This window comes from Pristiophorus japonicus, chromosome 4 (genome assembly GCF_044704955.1).
Source record: "Pristiophorus japonicus isolate sPriJap1 chromosome 4, sPriJap1.hap1, whole genome shotgun sequence".
Lineage (NCBI taxonomy): Eukaryota > Metazoa > Chordata > Chondrichthyes > Pristiophoridae > Pristiophorus > Pristiophorus japonicus.
Window position 1 is genome coordinate 240,266,279 of NC_091980.1, and position 21,719 is coordinate 240,287,997.

General features: G+C 46.1%; 1 protein-coding gene across 2 annotated transcripts in view; it reads left to right on the forward strand.

The window, feature by feature from the left end:
• Positions 1–21,719, forward strand: part of txndc16 (thioredoxin domain containing 16) — a 215,085-nt gene that overhangs the window by 60,044 nt on the left and 133,322 nt on the right. For both annotated transcript variants that reach the window (XM_070879211.1, XM_070879212.1), the window contains exon 11: positions 12,222–12,351. In XM_070879211.1, the coding sequence (XP_070735312.1) occupies positions 12,222–12,351 (130 nt within the window). The remainder of the gene's footprint in view (positions 1–12,221; positions 12,352–21,719) is intronic.

Here is a 21,719-nt window from a genome sequence, read left to right on the forward strand (position 1 = left end):
AGGCCAAAATTATCGCCGATTGACGCACAGCTTTGGACATACACAAAGGAGATCATTCCGGTGCTAGGCAGCGCCACGGTAGTCGTGACCCACAAAGATTCGGAGAACCGGTTATAAAAGGGGTCGGGGGGTCTAGTAAGGAGGAGGAACTGAGGGAAATCCTTATTAGCCGGGAAATTGTGTTGGGGAAATTGATGGGATTGAAGGCCGATAAATCCCCAGGGCCTGATGGACTGCATCCCAGAGTACTTAAGGAGGTGGCCTTGGAAATAGTGGATGCGTTGACAGTCATTTTCCAACATTCCATTGACTCTGGATCAGTTCCTATGGAGTGGAGGGTAGCCAATGTAACCCCACTTTTTAAAAAAGGAGGGAGAGAGAAAACAGGGAATTATAGACCGGTCAGCCTGACATCGGTAGTGGGTAAAATGATGGAATCAATTATTAAGGATGTCATAGCAGTGCATTTGGAAAGAGGTGACATGATAGGTCCAAGTCAGCATGGATTTGTGAAAGGGAAATCATGCTTGACAAATCTTCTGGAATTTTTTGAGGATGTTTCCAGTAGAGTGGATAAGGGAGAACCAGTTGATGTGGTATATTTGGACTTTCAGAAGGCTTTCGACAAGGTCCCACACAAGAGATTGATGTGCAAAGTTAGAGCACATGGGATTGGGGGTAGTGTACTGACATGGATTGAGAACTGGTTGTCAGACAGGAAGCAAAGAGTAGGAGTAAATGGGTACTTTTCAGAATGGCAGGCAGTGACTAGTGGGGTACCGCAAGGTTCTGTGCTGGGGCCCCAGCTGTTTACACTGTACATTAATGATTTAGATGAGGGGATTAAATGTAGTATCTCCAAATTTGCGGATGACACTAAGTTGGGTGGCAGTGTGAGCTGCGAGGAGGATGCTGTGAGGCTGCAGAGCGACTTGGATAGGTTAGGTGAGTGGGCAAATGCATGGCAGATGAAGTATAATGTGGATAAATGTGAGGTTATCCACTTTGGTGGTAAAAACAGAGAGACAGACTATTATCTGAATGGTGACAGATTAGGAAAAGGGGAGGTGCAAAGAGACCTGGGTGTCATGGTACATCAGTCATTGAAGGTTGGCATGCAGGTGCAGCAGGCGGTTAAGAAAGCAAATGGCATGTTGGCCTTCATAGCAAGGGGATTTGAGTACAGGGGCAGGGAGGTGTTGCTACAGTTGTACAGGGCATTGGTGAGGCCACACCTGGAGTATTGTGTACAGTTTTGGTCTCCTAACCTGAGGAAGGACATTCTTGCTATTGAGGGAGTGCAGCGAAGGTTCACCAGACTGATTCCCGGGATGGCGGGACTGACCTATCAAGAAAGACTGGATCAACTGGGCTTGTATTCACTGGAGTTCAGAAGAATGAGAGGGGACCTCATAGAAACATATAAAATTCTGACGGGGTTAGACAGGTTAGATGCAGGAAGAATGTTCCCAATGTTGGGGAAGTCCAGAACCAGGGGTCACAGTCTAAGGATAAGGGGTAAGCCATTTAGGACCGAGATGCGGAGGAACTTCTTCACCCAGAGAGTGGTGAACCTGTGGAATTCTCTACCACAGAAAGTTGTTGAGGCCAATTCACTAAATATATTCAAAAAGGAGTTAGATGAGGTCCTTACTGCTAGGGGGATCAAGGGGTATGGCGAGAAAGCAGGAATGGGGTACTGAAGTTGAATGTTCAGCCATGAACTCATTGAATGGCGGTGCAGGCTAGAAGGGCCGAATGGCCTACTCCTGCACCTATTTTCTATGTTTCTATGTTTCTATGTAACAGGTTGCCACTCTGGGTTGTCCCGGGGGACAGTCCTGCACTGCTGGGGAAGTGTTGGCTTGCTGTTATGAATTGGAAATGGGGCGATGTCAATGCAATTTCCTCTGTGGAGCGAGTATCATGCTCACAGATCCTGGACAAATTTGACTCATTACTTCAACCCGGCATTGGCACTTTTATGGGGGCCAAGGTAGTGATTCACATAAACCCGGACACCAGGCCAGTACACCACAAGGCCAGAGCGGTGCTGTACGTGATGCAGGAAAAGATAGAAGGCGAATTGGATCGCCTGCTGAGGGAAGGCATCATCTCGCCAGTCGAATTTAGTGACTGGGCGAGCCCGATTGTGCCGGTGCTCAAGGTGGATGGGTCGGTCAGGATATGTGGTGATTACAAGGCCACCATCAATCGGGTGCCACTCCAAGACCAGTACCCGCTACCGAGAGCGGAGGACCTCTTTGCGACGCTATCCGGCGGCAAACCTTTTTCAAAATTGGACCTGACCTCAGCTTACATGACCCAGGATCTGGCGAGTGAGGCGAAGAAGCTGACCACCATCATGACACACAAGGGGTTGTTTGAGTACAACAGATGTCCGTTCGGGATTCGCTCGGCCGCCGTGATCTTCCAGCGAAATGTGGAAAGCCTCCAAGTCGATTCCAGGGACGGTGGTTTTTCAGGACGACATCCTCATCACAGGTTACGATACTGAAGAACACCTCCACAACCTGGAGGAGGTGCTACGCAGACTGGACCGGGTAGGGCTGCGACTGAAAAAGGCGAAGTGCTTCTTCCTAGCTCCAGAGGTAGAATTCCTGGGGATGAGGGTAGCAGCAGACGGGATCAGCCCTACTGTGTCCAAGACGGAAGCAATCCAGAGAGCACCCAGACCCCGTAACACAACAGAGCTGCGTTCGTTCCTGGGGCTCCTGAACTATTTTGGTAACTTTCTTCCCAAATTAAACATGCTACTAGAGCCGCTACACGTGCTCCTACGCAAAGGTCGCGAATGGGTCTGGGGGGACAGCCAGGAAAGGACTTTTAATAGAGCACGCAATTTGTTATGTTCCAACAATCTGTTAACACTATATGACCCATGTAAGAAACTTGTTTTAACGTGCGATGCATCATCCTATGGTGTCGGGTGTGTGTTGCAGCATGTCAATGCCAAGGGTCAGTTATAGCCGGTAGCTTATGCCTCCAGAAGTCTGTCCCAGGCAGAAAGGGGCTACGGGATGGTAGAAAAGGAGGCGCTCGCATGTGTATATGCGGTAAAGAAAATGCACCAGTACCTGTTTGGCAGGAAATTTGAGCTGGAGACAGATCACAACCCCCTAACGTCCCTTTTGGCCGACAACAAGGCCATAAATGCAAACGCATCGGCCCGCATACAGAGGTGGGCACTCACGTTAGCCGCCTATGACTATACAATTCGGCACAGACCGGGCACCGAAAACTGCGCCGATGCACTCAGCAGGCTCCCACTAGCCACCACTGAGGGGACTACCGAGCATGGTGCTGAGATGGTCATGGCTGTTGAAGCTTTCAGAAGTGAAGGCTCACCCGTGACAGCCCGTCTGGACAAATAGAGACCTGCTACTGTCTTTAGTCAAGAAATGTGTCCTGAATGGGGACTGGGCAGCCACGTACAGGGCATGCTCTGAGGAATTTAAACCATTTCACAGGCGCAGGGATGAACTCTCGATTCAGGCCGATTGCTTACTGTGGGGAAACCGCGTAGTCATGCCCCAGATGGGCAAGAGAGGTGTTCATCAGAGAATTCCACAATGAGCACCCGGGCATTGTCATGATGAAGGCAATTGTCAGGTCACACGCTTGGTGGCCAGGGATAGACGCAGATCTGGAACCTTGTGTTCGCAGGTGCAACACGTGTGCCCAGCTGGGCAATGAGACCAGGGAAGCCCCACTTAGCCCCTGGCCATGGCCCACCAAGCCTTGGTCATGCATCCATGTGGACTACGCAGGTCCTTTCATGGGAAAAATGTTTTTGGTTGTAGTAGATGCCTACTCCAAGTGGATCGAGTGTGACATTTTAACTTCAAGCACATCCTCTGCCACGGTAGAAAGTCTACGGGCAATGTTCGCCGCCCACGGTCTACCGGACATCTTGGTCACAAGCACTGAATTCCAGGACTTCATGGCAGGCAATGGAATTAACCATGTCAGAACGGTACCGTTCAAGCCAGCCTCAAACGGCCAGGCAGAAAGAGCAGTGCAGATAATCAAACAGGGGATGCTCAGAATCCAAGGGGGTTCCCTACAAAGCCGCTTATCATGCTTCCTGTTGGCCTACAGATCCCGACCACACTCGCTCACAGGGGTTCCAGCCGCAGAGCTGCTAATGAAAAGGATGCTCAAAACCTGGTTATCCCTTATACACCCCACCATGAAAGAAATTGTCGAGAGCAGGCGCCAGTCACAATGTGACTACCATGACAGGAATGCGAGGGCACAATGTATTGATGTAAATGACCCTGTTTTTGTCCTCAACTACGCTGCAGGGCCCAAATGGCTCGCAGGCACTGTGATTACCAAAGAGGGAAATAGGATTCTGGTAGTTAAACTTACCAATGGACAAATCTGCCGCAAACATGTGGATCAAACAAAAAGGAGGTTCAGCAACCCCATAGAAGAAGTAGAGGAAGAACACGATATAGGGTTCACTCCACCACAGGTGACCGAACACCGGAACAAAAGGGAGGAGAGCCCAGTCACAGTGGGCAGTCCGGATAGGCCCGAGGCACTGCAAACAGCAGACACTCAGGCCAGCGCCCAACAACCGGAGCCCCAACTCAGGCGCTCTACAAGAGAGCGTAAACCACCAGAGAGACTTAACCTGTGATCCCAATAAGACTATGGCAGGAGTGGGGAGGTGATGTCATGTATTCAACCAGCATTGTAACCCATGTATAATCTGACCTAAGTTGTACACTGAGAGAACAATGACCACTAGGTGGTGAACTTGTGGGAGACACTCCTAACCTGGACCTTCAGGTATAAAAGGGAAAGCTCCACCCACTTTCATCACTTGAGTGCTAAGGAATAAAGGACAGGTCACAGACTGACCTTCTCTCAAGCATGGGCCTCGTGTGCATTTATACTTATATAGAATATAAGGACATATCAAATCTCATGGACTTTCCCTTTAGAGGAGGGCTCCTCTGTCCCGCTACCGTTCCGGTAAGCCAGGGTCAGCTGTCTGACCACTGTCTCCTTGATGTTTCTGGGATCTCTTGGATCGAACCAGACCTTGGCTTTTGCCTTTACTCCAGGTAAGCTGTTTGCCACCAGGCTGCGGAGCCAGTGAGCCAGCTCGTTACGGGTCAGGTGGGCCCGGTCAAGAACCCCACTACAGGCCCTTTCGTAGACCGGCCACAACCTGTCGGCGAAAGCCTATGGAGTCTCCCCATAGAGCTGCACTGTCTTCTCCACTCGGGAGAAAGGACTTCCGTCGTTCATACCCATGGCCTCTAGAACCTCCTCCTTAACCGCAGCATACATGTTTCGCCCCTTTCTGCTGTCTGCAAAGAGGGAATGGCACAGCTTGGTGTCTAGCGAGAAGAGCAACAGTTTAGCCTGCATCGAATCATCGCACCCATTAATATCCCCTGTGTGTTCCACTTCCAGGAAGTGTACCGAGGGATCCCCCTGTTGGGTGAGCTTACTTAGGTGGCCTATCATAGCCCTCAGTTTTTGGGGGTCATGGGGGACTACGAAGTTGCTTTCTAGGGATCCTGCTGCCCCATCAGTGCCAGGCGGGCCAAACTTCTGCTGCCGGACCGGGTGCATTGGCCCTGGTTCTGGCCCTTCTTGTATTGGCTCGCCCGCTTCCCCCTGCTGCCAAGCCGAGTTAAAACTCGGGGCCGCCGGTGTTGGTAGTTCGCAATCCTTGCCTGCCCCGCACTCTGGCTGACACCCCTGCTGCTCCGGGCCATTCCCGGGAGCTGCAGGCAGTGATTGAGGGGTTTCGCCTTGCCCAACCAGGTGTTCCTGGGCTAAACCTGGGTTTACCAGGCACACCATGCCTTTAGCCCGGGATAGAGCAACGTTCAAGCTTTGGATCTGCTGCTGACAGGGGCCGTGGTCTCCTGCCTCAAATTCCCTGGTACTGGCTACCTTATAGGCTACCTGAATGTCTCTCACCCTCTCCCCGTATTCTTTAACTTGCTTGGCGAGTCAGGAATTCTCTTCCCGCAATGCCCGTTCGCTATTCTTGGCTTCAATAATCTGACACTGTAAAAGGTCCAGTTGGGTTTTGTGCCTTTCTTTAGTGAGCTCTCTATTTTCCTTTAACTGTCCCACCTCTGTCCATAGCCTTTCCCCAACTGTGGCCCTTGCATTGGACCTCTCTTCTGCCTGCCTCAATACTCCCTTTAATTTCTCATTCTCCTCATCTAGAAGCCGGATCTGTCGCTGAAGGCAAACTAGCCAAATGGCCTTCTCTGTCGACCTTTTATGGTCCTTGCTCTCGGTCCATTGAGCTGCAGCATCTTCTGGACGCTCAGCATACAATAGATCGAGTACCCACTCCTTAGCCACATTTACCTTCTTAAACACATACGAGGAAATCCCCTCTTCCATTTTGCTTCTTTTCCTGAAACCAGTCTCTCTCTTATCATGACCCTTGCCCCAGAGTCCCTTCGTGGTCACCATTATCTGTAAGTGGTGGTTTTCAGGGGGTCAGCTTTCCCTCCTGACCTTATATGTGCGGTTTCGAATCGCTCCCACACCCTTGGTTCTAGACTCTGGAATTATGAAGGGACTGTGACAGACTTGAAGAGATAATCGGTTTCAAGGTAGGAAGCAGGTATGGCTTTATTGTGTTTAAAAAGAAGTAAAAGGCACATCTTTAATAACACACACAGAATAGTGATACCAATACACACTAAGGGGTACAACACATTGAATAAATACAGCCTGTGGGGAAAAGAATACAGCTTAAACTCTAAATGGGGTAAAGAGGAGAATGCAGATACATTTACACAAGTTATCCCAGCCTCCCCCTCCCAATTACCCTAACTAACTAAGTTATAGTTCTGGGGGTTCAGGGGCTATGCTCACCAATCCCTTTTGACAGTTGTCGGTGAATCGCGGTTTCGGGGTTCGCTGCACTTTGCCTTCTAGGCGAGCTGTACCCCAGACGGAGGAGAGGGCTTCGGACTGCGTAGTCTTCAGTTGGGGTGAGTCCGTTGATGCGGTAAGTCGCGTTTTGGATGTATGGGGTAAGTATCCACTTTCTTTGGTTAGGAATAGTTTTAGTTAGTCCTTTTAGGTAATTTCTCACCTGTTGGTCGTTCAGAAGTAGATTGTAGAGTGGAAATAAATGTTGATTCTTCGGTTTTTGCTGAGTTGGTTTCGGTTGGTCGTTTCGTTGGTTGTGGGTAGCCCGGGTTGTCAATTTCGTTGCTGACAACCTTCCGTTTCATGGGCCTCTTGCTGTCGGCGTGCTCTGTCGATCCTTGATGGTTTCTTGTAGTTTTCTCCATTACTCCATTTCTTCACTCCCCACCTCCTGTTGCTTTTTTCTTCCCTTGAAAAACAGGGAATAGATATACCCCAAAAAGACTTCCTTATCTCCCGCCAAATCTGGCCCAGCTCTTTGTTTCAAGAGAGCTGCTCATTAGTTTTGAGCTCTCTTCTTTGTCAGAATTTGGCGGGCTCGGTCAGCAGTAATTTGATTATGATGTGGTAATATGGAAAATCACCTTGTTGGCATTGTTGAAGCAGTGCTTAAACTCTTGGGCCATTTGGCTGGGCCCGTGATTTCTATAGGCCTATTTGCACATGCATGCCAATAATGGTCTCCAGTGATTAGCCTGATAGCTCTTGATGCGTTTAGCTCTTGATGTCAGGAGCGAATTTTTATGCCTCACAGTTCTTGTTAGTTATCGATTGACTCATTCTCCCAGACAAATTGAATTAGCTCCAATACTCAATTCCTGAGTGAAGTCCCACCCTCTGTTCTGGCAGTCTGTTCCAACATGTTCCTTTAGAGATCTTAAACTTGTAAAGCTCTTGGGTACCTTCCTCAGAGTTTTTCCAAGGATACCAAAATGTTCATCGAGTTCCAAATTAAATTCCCTTTCCTTTGAGTCCAAACACTGGGGGGGGGGTCTCCATGAATGCATCCCCTTTTATCCCCTGCAGATCTCATCTGCCCTTTAAACTCATTTGTGTCCCGAAGTTTTTCCTTCCATTTTAAAAGTCTAAAAAGGGATTCTTCTCCTCTGCAGGGGACAGGTACAAGGAATCTTTGCGAAATATTGGTAAATTCTACATAAGCATTTGTCAAATGAAGAGCTATGAAGTATCTTGGAATATAATTATTTGGGGAGATTGCTGTTGGTCTTGATGTTTTTAATAATGTAACTCTTGACGTTATACTGTTTGAGGGCATTCAGATGGTGGGTGTAATGTCGAGTAGCGATGGTAGGAGGGACTGTTGGTGCATTGGGGAAGGGAGGGGGCTCTTAAAGTGAATCTCCATTAATTTTCTGCCTTAGAGCTCTGGGAGATGATGGCACTACTGGGCCTTCCCCTTTCCCTGGACCCTCCACTTCCTTGTCCCCTTCTTACTGATCCTCCTTCAGTTCTTCCTCCTCTGACAGCTCCAAGGTGTGGCCCCTTGCAAAGTCATGCAGTATGCAGCATACAACCACAAATCTTGAGCTGCCTTGGTGCTGTATTGAAGGACATCTCCAGGCTGTGGAACCTTGTTTTAAAACCCCAATGTTCTGCTCTATCGGAGTTCTAGTTCTTCAGTGGCTCTCATTTATATCAAAGCTCTGCGTCTGTGCCCTGGTTTCTGATACGAGTCGTGAGCCAGATGACGAGGGTTAGCCCATGTCCCCAAGAAGCCAACCTCTGATCTGGAAGCCTGGGTGTAAACGAGGGGATATTGAGAACTGGCACAGGATGAAACCATCATGACTGTGCCAGGAAACTGGATACAGACCTGCACGATTCTCGGCCTGTGCTAATGGACGGGTTGGCAAATCCCACAACTCTTTCTCTTGTTTGGAAGACTCCATGGGTTACTTGATGAATTCTTGTCGCTTTGCAAAGAGTGATTCTGTGACCTACCTGATGGAAATATTAACAGCAAACTGACATATTGCTTATGTCTCCTGCTGGAATCTGGAACAACCCAGAAGCATAGAATCATAGAATGGTTATAGCACAGAAGGAGGTAATTCGTCCTGTCGAGCACGTGTCAGCTCTCTGCATGAGCATTTCAGCTAGTCCCACTCCGTCGTCCTTTGCCCATAGCCCTGCAAATTTTTTTCTTTCAGGTACTTATCCAATTCCCTTTTGAAAGCCACAATGGAGTCCGCCTCCACCACCCTTTCAGGCAGTGCATTCCAGATCCTAACCACTCGCGTAAAAATGTTTTTTCCTCATGTCACCTTTGGTTCTTTTGCCAATCACCTTAAATCTGTGTCCTCTGATTCCCGACCTTTCCACCAATGGGAACAGTTGCTCTCTATTCTGTCTAGACCCTTCATGATTTTGAATACCTCTATCAAATCTCCTTTCAATCTTCTCTGCTCTAAGGAGAAAAACCCCAGCTTCTCTAGTCAATCTGTGTAACTGAAGTCCCTCGTCCCTGGAACTATTCTTTTAAATCTTCTCTGCACACTTTCTAATGCCTTCCCATCCTTCCTAAAGTGCAGTGCCCAGAATTGGGCACAATACTCCAGTTGAGGCTGAAAAGGTTCATAATAACTTCCTTGCTTTTGTACTCTATGCCTCTATTTATGAAGCCCAGGATCCCCTATGCTTTTTTAACCGCTTTCTCAACCTGCCCTGCCACCTTCAACGGTTTGTGCACATATACCCCCAGCTCTCTCTGTTCATGTACCCCCTTTAGAATTGTACCTTTTAGTTTATATTGCCTCTCCTCGTTCTTCCTACCAAATTGTATCACTTTTCACTTTTCTGCATTAAATTTCATCTGCCACGTGTCTGCTCATTCCACCTATGTCCTCTTGAAGTGAATCACTACCCTCCTCACTGTTCAGTATACTTCCAAGTTTTGTGTCATCTGCAAATTTTGAAGTTAAGAGCAACATTGCCTGGTGCTATGCATCAATTGTTGCTGCACCAGGTGACACAGCTCTGTCACTGCCTCCCTGCTGAAGCGGAGGTGCCTGACACACTTCTCTGTCCGGTTCAGGCAAGATAATCGGTTCCTATGCTCTTCGCTCGCTCTCTTCTAGCAGCCTCACCAGGTCTGTGCTGCTTTCCTAGTTGCTGTTCTTCCTCCTCAGTTGGCAACCTCAAAGGCAACCCAAGCAACATACCCATCTTCCACGACTGTGCTGAAGTCAATCCTGACAAAGACGACAGCGCCTCCCAAAACTAGTGAACAGCGAAACACAACAGCTTGTATTTATATAGTGCCTTTAACATAATAAAACGTCCCAAGGCACTCAAAATTTAACATCGAGCCATATAAGGAGATATTAGGGCAGATGACCAAAAGCTTGGACAAAGAAGTAGGTTTTAAGGAGCCTCTAGAAGGAGGATAAAGAGGTGAAGAGGTTTAGGGAGGGAGTGCCAGAGCTTAGGGCCTTGCCAGCTGAAGGCAATGATGGAGCAGTTAAAAACGGGGATGCTCAAGAGGACAGAATTAGAGGAGCGCAGATACCTTGGAGGGTTGTGAGGCTGGAGGAGATTACAGAGATAGGGAGGAGTGAGGCCATGAAAGGATTTGAAATCAAGGATGAGAATTTTAAAATCGAGGCATTGCTTAACTGGGAGCCAACATAGGTCGGCGAGCACGGGGTGATGGGTGAACGGGACTTGGTGCGAGTTTGGATACGGTCGCAAGTTTTGGATGAGCTCAAGTTTGCGGAGGCTAGAACATGGGAGGTCGGCCGGGAGTGCATTGGAATAGTCAAGTATAGAGGTAACAAAGGCATTGATTAGGCTTTCAGTAGCTGATGAGTTGAGGCAGGGGCAGAGTTGGACGATGTTCCAGAAGTGGAAATAGGCAGTTGTGGTGATGGCGTGGATTTGTGGTCAGAAGCTCATCTCGGGGTCAAATATGACACCAAGACTGTGAACAGTCTGGTTCAAACTCAGACAGTTGCCAAGGAGAGGGATGAAGTCGATAGCTAAGGAACGGAGTTTGTGGCGTGGACCAAAGACAATGGCTTCCGTCTTCGCAATATTTAGTTGGAGGAAATTTCTGCTCATTCAGTACTGGATGTCGGACACGTAGTCTGACAATTTAGAGACAGTGGAAGGGTCGAGAGAAGTGGTGGTGAGTTAGAGCTGCGTGTCCTCAGCGTACATGTGGAAACTGACCTGTGTTTTTGGATGATGTTACCACCATTGATGGCAGCATGTAGATGAGAATTAGGCGGGAGCTAAGGGTAGATCCTTTGGGGACACCAGAGGTAACTATGGGAGCGGGAGGAGAAGCCATTGCAGGTGATACTCTGGCTATGATTAGATAGATAAGAATGGAAGCAGACGTGTGCAGTCCCACCCAGCTGGAGAGGCGTTGAAGGAAGATGGTGTGGTCAACCGTGTCAAAGACTGCAGACAGGTTGAGAGGACGAGGAGGGACAGTTTACCTTTGTCACAGTCACATAGGATGTCATTTGTGACTTTGATAAGAGTTGTTTCGGCACTGTGGCAGGGATGGAAACCAGATCGGAGGGATTCAAACGTGGAGTTGTGGGAAAGATGGGCACGGATTTAGGAGGTGACAACACGGTCAAGGACATCAGAGAGGAAAGGTAGGTTGATTGAATAGAACTGTATAGTATTTCATGAATTGGATGTAGAATGTAAGATATATTTTGCATTATTTAAGCTTTTTCCATTTTGTGAAGTTTACACGCTTTCTTGGGTAATGTAGCATTAGATGGTTTTTGCTGTTGCATAACGTGAAGATCTGGAGTTCAGTATATTTTGTTGGCACTAGGTTATGAAGATTGTCACGGTCAAAATCCTCGAGATGCTGAGTAGTGTGGATTGGAGGCTTGCTGAATACTAGATGAAGATGGGATTTGTACAGTTTGAAGTGCCTAGGAATGGTAATGTGGGGAGTGTTGGCTAGGATTTCCTCAATGACTCAGGATATTTATCCACAGAGTGGGATTGTGGGTTGGGGCTGGGAGGTTGCACATTTTAAAGGAATTATATTTATAATGTTGCAGTCCCATGATCACAAAACAAAAATGTATATAAATGTAAAATTAAATCTGGTTCATTAATAATTACGGTATGTTTTATTTTCTTGCATGAATGAAACTGCTCATGTTTCTCCCCAAAAGTGAATTTATGAAAGCTGAGAATTAGATTATCTTTGTGCATAACACATTTTCGTGCTTGTAAAATGTTTTTGTTTGACTGTTTGTTGTGTTGTTATGTTCCTTCAGGATTCATCCATCAACTACTTGGTTATAACATCTGTTGAAGAAATTGTTGATCTTGTCAAAGGTGAAGTGAAAAATGTATCAACTAGAGAACAAGATGACGAAGAGGAAAGCGAAGAAATGGATTTCATAGGTATGGTGAGGTACAGTTAGTTCACGAAGAAGCAAAATCTAATGACAGCTGTATACACGGGGAAATGGCCAAGTTATCAAGATGTTTCATCCAGGTTTTAAACTTTAAAAAAAAGTTATTTATTGAGTGGATTTATAAAGTGGACTCAACATGATAAAAGAATAAGATGAAGCACATCCTGTAACTATTTGAGCCATTGCCTTTTTGTCCTACAGTATATTTTATTTAGTTTTTAACATTATTTTAAGATCTATGTTTAATTTTGCAGGTACGGTAAATAGTGAATATAATTTTCTTGGATTATTAAGTACTGCATGGTTTCACTTTATATGCTTGTTTTTTTGTAAACTTGGCTGCATATCAGACAGTTTGACAATATTATTAGCTGTTCTCGCCCATTTTGGTAAAATTGGGGAAATATTGAGTTAGGAATAGGATTGAAGATTGTAAAGGTAAATCTAATTAGATATGATCAAATACTTTATGGTATATGATGGTTCCGAATTCTCGAACCATGGACATGTCATGCCATGGAAAGCCATTGGTCGAAGTTGAATAATTTAGATTGTAACGTTAGATAGATAACCCACGGTTTTGTTTTATACGTTTTGGGAACAAAAAACTTTGCAGAATCTTCCTTCAGAATTAATTAGGTTGGTCGAGTCCATGAAAAGTTGACTTGTACATAGTCTTGTGAAAGGAACAGATATGATATGTTGACGCAGAGCCATTTCTTCTTCCATCTTTTCTTATGTTTTATACCATAGGAGTAAAATTGTGAATAATTCATTACAAATTAATTTTTATTGCATAAGAATATAAGAACATAAGAAATAGGAACAGGAGTAGGCCATACGGCTCCTCGAGCCTGCTCTGCCATTTAATACGATCATGGCTGATCCGATCATGGACTCAGGTCCATTTCCCTGCCTGCTCCACATAACCCCTTAATTCCTTATCGGTTAAGAAACTGTCTATTTCTGACTCAAATTTATTCAATGTCCCGGCTTCCATAGCTCTCTGAGGCAGTGAATTCCACAGATTTACAACCCTCTGAGAGAAGAAATTCATCCTCATCTCAGTTTTAAATGGACGGCCCCTTATTCTAAGATAATGTCCCGTAGTTCTAGTCTCCCCTATCAGTGGAAACATCCTCTCTGCATCCACCTTGTCAAGCCCCCTCATAATCTTACACGTTTCGATAAGATCACCTCTCATTCTTCTGAATTCCAATGAGTAGAGGCCCAACCTCCTCAACCTTTCCTCATAAGTCAACCCCCTCTTCTCCGCAATCAACCTAGTGAACCTTCTCTGAACTACCTCCAAAGCAAGTATATCCTTTTGTAAATATGGAAACAAAAACTGTACGTCGTATTCCAGGTGTGGCCTCACCAATACCTTATATAGCTGTAGCAAGTCTTCCCTGCTTTTATTCTCCATCCCCTTTGCAATAAAGGCCAAGATTCCTGATCACTTGTTGTACCTGCATACTAACCTTTTGTGTTTCATGCACATGTACCCCCAGGTCCTGCTGTACTGCAGCACTTTGCAATTTTTCTCCATTTAAATAATAACTTGCTTTTTGATTTTTTTTCTGCCAAAGTGCATAACCTTACACTTTCCAACATTATATTCCATCTTCCAAATTTTTGCCCACTCACTTAGCCTGTCTATGTCCTTTTGCAGATTTTTTGTGTCCTCCTCACACATTGCTTTTCCTCCCATCTTTGTATTGTCAGCAAACTTGGCTACGTTACACTTAATCATTTCTTCCATGTCGTTAATATAGATTGTAAATAGTTGGGGTTCCAGCACTGATCCCTGCAGCACCCCACAAGTTACTGATTGCTAACCCGAGAATGAACCATTTATCCCGACTCTCTTTTCTGTTAGTTAGCCAATCCTCTTTCCATGCTAATATATTATTCCCGACCCCATGAACTTTTATCTTGTGCAGTAATCTTTTATGTGGCACCTTGTTAAATGCCTTCTGGAAGTCCAAATACACCACATCCACTGGTTCCCCTTTATCCAGCCTGTACGTTACATTCTCAAAGAATTCCAGCAAATTTGTCAAACATGACTTCTCCTTCATAAATCCATGCTGACTCTGCCTGACCGAGTTATGCTTTTCTAAATGTCCTGTTACTGCTTCTTTAATAATGGACTCCAACATTTTCCCAACCACAGATGTTAGGCTAACTGGTCTATAGTTTCCTGCTTTTTGTCTGCCTCCTTTTGTAAATAGGGGTGTTACATTTGCAGTTTTCCAATCTGCTGGGACCTCCCCAGAATCCAGGGAATTTTGGTAAATTACAACCAATGCATCCACAATCCCTGCCGCTACTTCTCGTAAGACCCTAGGATGCAAGCCATCAGGTCCAGGGGATTTATCCATCTTTAGTCCCATTATCATACTGAGTACCACCTCCTTAGTGATTGTGATTGTGTTAAGTTCCTCCCCGCTATAGCCCCTTGACTATCCACTGTTAGGATATCGTTTGTGTCCTCTACCGTAAAGACTGATACAAAATATTTGTTCAGCGTTTCTGCCATCTCCATGTTCCCCATTACTAATTCCCCGGTCTCATCCTTTAAGGGACCAACATTTAGATTAGCCACTCTTTTCCTTTTTATATACCTATAGAAACTCTTGCTATCTGTTTTTATATTTTGTGTTAGTTTACTTTTATAGTCTATCTTCCCTTTCTTAATCATTTTTTTAGTCATTCTTTACTGGTTTTTAAAAGCTTCCCAATCTTCTGTCCTCCCACTAGTTTTGGCCACTTTGTATGCCCTTGTTTTTAGTTGGATACCATCCTTTATTTCTTTAGTTAGCCACGGATAGCTGTCTTTTCTTTTACATCCTTTTCTCCTCACTGGAATATATTTTTCTTGAGAGTTGTGAAATATCTCCTTAAATGTCTGTCACTGTTCATCAATCATCCTACACTTTAATCTATTTTCCCAGTCCATTTAGCCAACTCTGCCCTCATACCTTCATAATCTCCTTTATTTAAGCTTAGTACGGTGGTTTGAGATCCAACTTTCTCATCCTCCATCTGAATTTGAAATTCAACTGTGCTATGATCACTCATTCCAAGGGGATCCTTTTCTAGGAGATTGTTTATTAATCCTGTCTCATTACACAGGACCTGATCTAAGATAGCACGTACTTAATGCCACTCAGTTTATTGAAATGACAGAACTTCCTGTTAGTTAAATAAATGACCATGGGTGGGGTGAAAATTCCACTTCATGAAATAGTACATTTCAACGCCACAGGTTTCCATAATTTCATATTGTATTTTATTCTTGACTCAGAAATGTAATGCTAGTAAATTTATTGTTGGCACTCTTGACATCAAGATAGATCTAAATCTTTTTTGCTTAAAACAGAGATCCATCTGCCACACAATCATCATTTATTAATGTATATTCTCATATTTATTTTTTATTATAATTCTCATCTTTTTCCCCTGAGCAAGGATGAAAAATGTATTTACAAAAATGGAATGCTTCCTTATAATAATTATTTCAGCAGACAACTTAAAATTCTTAGTTACTGGATGTTAACATCTAAGCATGATTTTTTTGATGAGATATTTTTATATTATACTTTGTATTGCCAAGATTGTATCCTTCACATTTTTATTTTGGATTTTGCTGATCAATTGTTTACCTCGGGGATTAAATACCTAGGCTGCTTCATTATTCTCTACTGCGTACAGTTTTATTTAAGGAAGGATATACTTGCATATAAAATTCTGATGGGACTGGACAGGTTAGATGCAGGAAGAATGTTCCCAATGTTGGGGAAGTCCAGAACCAGGGGACATAGTCTAAAGATAAGGGGTAAGCCATTTAGGACTGAGATGAGGAGAAACTTCTTCACTCAGAGAGTTGTTAACCTGTGGAATTCCCTACCGCAGAGAGTTGTTGATATATTCACGAGGGAGTTAGATATAGCCCATATGGCTAAAGGGATCAAGGGGTATGGAGAGAAAGCAGGAAAGGGGTACTGAGGTGAATGATCAGTCATGATCTTATTGATCATGTGTGGAGAGACGTGAGTTCCAGGGTCGGTGAGAGGCCTACAAAAGGCCGCGAGAGGCGTCGGGAGTTGCGTGGAGAGACGTGAGTCCGGGGTCAGCGAGAGGCCTACAAAAGGGCGCGAGAGGCGTCGGGAGTTGCGTGGAGAGACGTGAGTCTGGGGTCAGCAAGAGGCCAAAAAAAGGCCACGAGAAGCGTCGGGAGGTGCGTGGAGAGACGTGAGTCCGGGGTCAGCGAGAGGCCTACAAAAGGCCGCGAGAGGCGTCGGGAGGTGCGTGGAGAGACGTGAGTCCGGGGTCAGCGAGAGGCCTACAAAAGGCCGCGAGAGGCGTCGGGAGGTGCGTGGAGAGACGTGAGTCCGGGGTCAGCGAGAGGCCTACAAAAGGCCGCGAGAGGCGTCGGGAGGTGCGTGGAGAGACGTGAGTCCGGGGTCAGCGAGAGGCCTACAAAAGGCCGCGAGAGGCGTCGGGAGGTGCGTGGAGAGACGTGAGTCCGGGGTCAGCGAGAGGCCTACAAAAGGCCGCGAGAGGCGTCGGGAGGTGCGTGGAGAGACGTGAGTCCGGGGTCAGCGAGAGGCCTACAAAAGGCCGCGAGAGGCGTCGGGAGGTGCGTGGAGAGACGTGAGTCCGGGGTCAGCGAGAGGCCTACAAAAGGCCGCGAGAGGCGTCGGGAGGTGCGTGGAGAGATGTGAGTCCGGAGTCGGCGAGAGGCCTACAAAAGGCCAGCCGGTGCAGCTACAGGGAGAGGGCAAAAATGAAGTAGAAAGAAACAGAAAGGTGATCTCACAGCCTAGGGGGTAAGTGATTGCTTGGTGATTGGTGAGTAGCTTTTCTTTTTCTTTCTTTTTTATATCAGTCAGTAACTTTTAACATTGTTGTTGCCAATTTAAGTGTATCTAAGGGTTAAGTCATGGCAGGAGAGCTCGGTCACGTGATATGCTCCTCCTGTACCATGTGGGAACTCAGGGACACTTCCGGTGTCCCTGACGACTACGTGTGTGGGAAGTGTATCCGCCTCCAGCTCCTGACTGACCGCGTTGCGGAATTGGAGCTGAGGGTGGATTCACTCTGGAGCATCCACGATGCTGAGAATGACGTGAGTAGCACATGTAGCGAGTTGGTCTTACCGCAGCAGAAGGATCCACAGCCAGATAGGGAATGGAAGACCAGCAGGAAGAATAGTGCAAGGAAGGTAGTGCAGGGGTCCCCTGTGGTCATCCCCCTGCAAAACAGATACACTGCTTTGAGTGCTGTTGAGGGGGATGACTCATCAGGGGAGGGCAGCAACAGCCAAGTTCATGGCACCGTGGCTGGCTCTGTTGCACAGGAGGGCAGGAAAAAGAGTGGGAGCGCGATAGTGATAGAGGATTCAATTGTGAGGGGAATAGATAGGCGTTTCTGCGGCCGCAACCGAGACTCCAGGATGGTATGTTGCCTCCCTGGTGCAAGGGTCAAGGATGTCTCGGAGCGGGTGCAGGACATTCTAAAAAAGGAAGGAGAACAGCCAGTTGTCGTGGTGCACATTGGTACCAACGACATAGGTAAAAAAAGGGATGAGGTCCTACGAAACGAATTTAAGGAGCTAGGAGCTAAATTAAAAAGTAGGACCTCAAAAGTAGTAATCTCGGGATTGCTACCAGTGCCACGTGCTAGTCAGAGTAGGAATCGCAGGATAGCGCAGATGAATACGTGGCTTGAGCAGTGGTGCAGCAGGGAGAGATTCAAATTCCTGCGGCATTGGAACCGGTTCTGGGGGAGGTGGGACCAGTACAAACCGGACGGTCTGCACCTGGGCAGGACCGGAACCAATGTCCTCGGGAGAGTGTTTGCTAGTGCTGTTGGGAAGGAGTTAAACTAATATGGCAGGGGGATGGGAACCAATGGAGGAAGACAGAGGGAAACAAAAAGGAGACAAAAGCAAAAGACTGAAAGGAGATGAGGAAAAGTGGAGGGCTGAGAAACCCAAGGCAAAGAACAAAAAGGGCCACTGTACAGCAAAATTCTAAAAGGACAAAGGGTGTTAAAAAAACAAGCCTGAAGGCTTTGTGTCTGAATGCAAGGAGTATCCGTAATAAGGTGGATGAATTAACTGTGCAAATAGATGTTAACAAATATGATGTGATTGGGATTACGGAGATGTGGCTCCAGGATGATCAGGGCTGGGAATTCAACATCCAGGGGTATTCAACATTCAGGAAGGATAGAATAAAAGGAAAAGGAGGTGGGGTAGCATTGCTGGTTAAAGAGGAGATTAATGCAATAGTTAGGAAAGACATTAGCTTGGATGATGTGGAATCTATATGGGTAGAGCTGCAGAACACCAAAGGGCAAAAAACGTTAGTGGGAGTTGTGTACAGACCTCCAAACAGTAGTAGTGATGTTGGGGAGGGCATCAAACAGGAAATTAGGGGTCCATGCAATAAAGGTGCAGCAATTATAATGGGTGACTTTAATATGCACATAGATTGGGCTAGCCAAACTGGAAGCAATACGGTGGAGGAGGATTTCCTAGAGTGCATACGGGATGGTTTTCTAGACCAATATGTCGAGGAACCAACTAGGAGGGAGGCCATCTTAGACTGGGTGTTGTGTAATGAGAGAGGATTAATTAGCAATCTCGTTGTGCGAGGCCCCTTGGGGAAGAGTGACCATAATATGGTGGAATTCTGCATTAGGATGGAGAATGAAACAGTTAATTCAGAGACCATGGTCCAGAACTTAAAGAAGGCTAACTTTGAAGGTATGAGGCATAAATTGGATGGATAGATTGGCAAATGATACTTAAGGGGTTGACTGTGGATGGGCAATGGCAGACATTTAGAGACCGCATGGATGAACTACAACAATTGTACATTCCTGTCTGGCGTAAAAATAAAAAAGGGAAGGTGGCTCAACCGTGGCTATCAAGGGAAATCAGGGATAGTATTAAAGCCAAGGAAGTGGCATGAAAATTGGCCAGAAATAGCAGCGAACCCGGGGACTGGGAGAAATTTAGAACTCAGCAGAGGAGGACAAAGGGTTTGATTAGGGCAGGGAAAATGGAGTACGAGAAGAAGCTTGCAGGGAACATTAAGACGGATTGCAAAAGTTTCTATAGATATGTAAAGAGAAAAAGGTTAGTAAAGACAAACGTAGGTCCCCTGCAGTCAGAATCAGGGGAAGTCATCACGGGGAACAAAGAAATGGCAGACCAATTGAACAAATATTTTGGTTCAGTATTCACTAAGGAGGACACAAATAACCTTCCGGATATAAAAGGGGTCAGAGGGTCTAGTAAGGAGGAGGAACTGAGGGAAATCTTTATTAGTCGGGAAATTGTGTTGGGGAAATTGATGGGATTGATGGCCGATAAATCCCCAGGGCCTGATGGACTGCATCCCAGAGTACTTAAGGAGGTGGCCTTGGAAATAGCAGATGCATTGACAGTCATTTTCCAACATTCCATTGACTCTGGATCAGTTCCTATCGAGTGGAGGGTAGCCAATGTAACCCCACTTTTTAAAAAAGGAGGGAGAGAGAAAACAAGGAATTATAGACCGGTCAGCCTGACCTCAGTAGTGGGTAAAATGAATCAATTATTAAGGATGTTATAGCAGCGCATTTGGAAAGTGGTGACATGATAGGTCCAAGTCAGCATGGATTTGTGAAAGGGAAATCATGCTTGACAAATCTTCTGAAATTTTTTGAGGATGTTTCCAGTAGAGTGGGCAAGGGAGAACCAGTTGATGTGATATATTTGGACTTTCAGAAGGCTTTCGACAAGGTCTCACACAAGAGATTAATGTGCAAAGTTAAAGCACATGGGATTGGGGGTAGTGTGCTGACGTGGATTGAGAACTGGTTGTCAGACAGGAAGCAAAGAGTAGGAGTAAATGGGTACTTTTCAGAATGGCAGGCAGTGACTAGTGGGGTACCGCAAGGTTCTGTGCTGGGGCCCCAGCTGTTTTCACTGTACATTAATGATTTAGACGAGGGGATTAAATGTAGTATCTCCAAATTTGCGGATGACACTAAGTTGGGTGGCAGTGTGAGCTGCGAGGAGGATGCTATGAGGCTGCAGAGTGACTTGGATAGGTTAGGTAAGTGGGCAAATGCATGGCAGATGAAGTATAATGTGGATAAATGTGAGGTTATCCACTTTGGTGGTAAAAACAGAGAGACAGACTATTATCTGAATGGTGACAGATTAGGAAAAGGGGAGGTGCAAAGAGACCTGGGTGTCATGGTACATCAGTCATTGAAGGTTGGCATGCAGGTACAGCAGGCGGTTAAGAAAGCAAATGGCATGTTGGCCTTCATAGCGAGGGGATTTGAGTACAGGGGCAGGGAGGTGTTGCTACAGTTGTACAGGACCTTGGTGAGGCCACACCTGGAGTATTGTGTACAGTTTTGGTCTCCTAACTTGAGGAAGGACATTCTTGCTATTGAGGGAGTGCAGCGAAGGTTCACCAGACTGATTCCCGGGATGGTGGGACTGACCTATCAAGAAAGACTGGATCAACTGGGCTTGTATTCACTGGAGTTCAGAAGAATGAGAGGGGACCTCACAGAAACGTTTACAATTCTGACGGGTTTAGACAGGTTAGATGCAGGAAGAATGTTCCCAATGTTGGGGAAGTCCAGAACCAGGGGTCACAGTCTAAGGATAAGGGGTAAGCCATTTAGGACCGAGATGAGGAGAAACTTCTTCACCCAGAGAGTGGTGAACCTGTGGAATTCTCTACCACAGAAAGTAGTTGAGACCAATTCACTAAATATATTCAAGAGGGAGTTAGATAAAGTCCTTACTACTCGGGGGATCAAGGGGTATGGCGAGAAAGCAGGAATGGGTTACTGAACTTGAATGTTCAGCCATGAACTCATTGAATGGTGGTGCAGGCTAGAAGGACCGAATGGCCTACTCCTGCACCTATTTTCTATGTTTTCTATGAATGGTGGTGCAGGCTCGAAGGGCCGAATGGTCTACTCCTGCACCTATTTTCTATGTTTCTATGTTTCTATGCATTGGAAGCTGATCAGAGAAGGTTCACTAGGTTGATTCTGGAGATGAGGGGCTTGACTCATGATGATAGGTTGAGTAGGTTGGGCCTATACACATTGGAGTTCAGAAGAATGAGAAGTGATCTTATCGAAACATATAAGATAATAAGGGGGTCGACAAGGTGGATGCAGAGAGGATATTTCCACTGAGGGGAAACTAAAACTAGGGGACATAGGGCCCAAATTTCCCCAGGCGTTGCTCTGCTATTTTTTGGAGGAACTTGATTTTTCTGGAGTATCTTTTTAGTTGCAATTCTGCCCATTGACTTTGTGCCA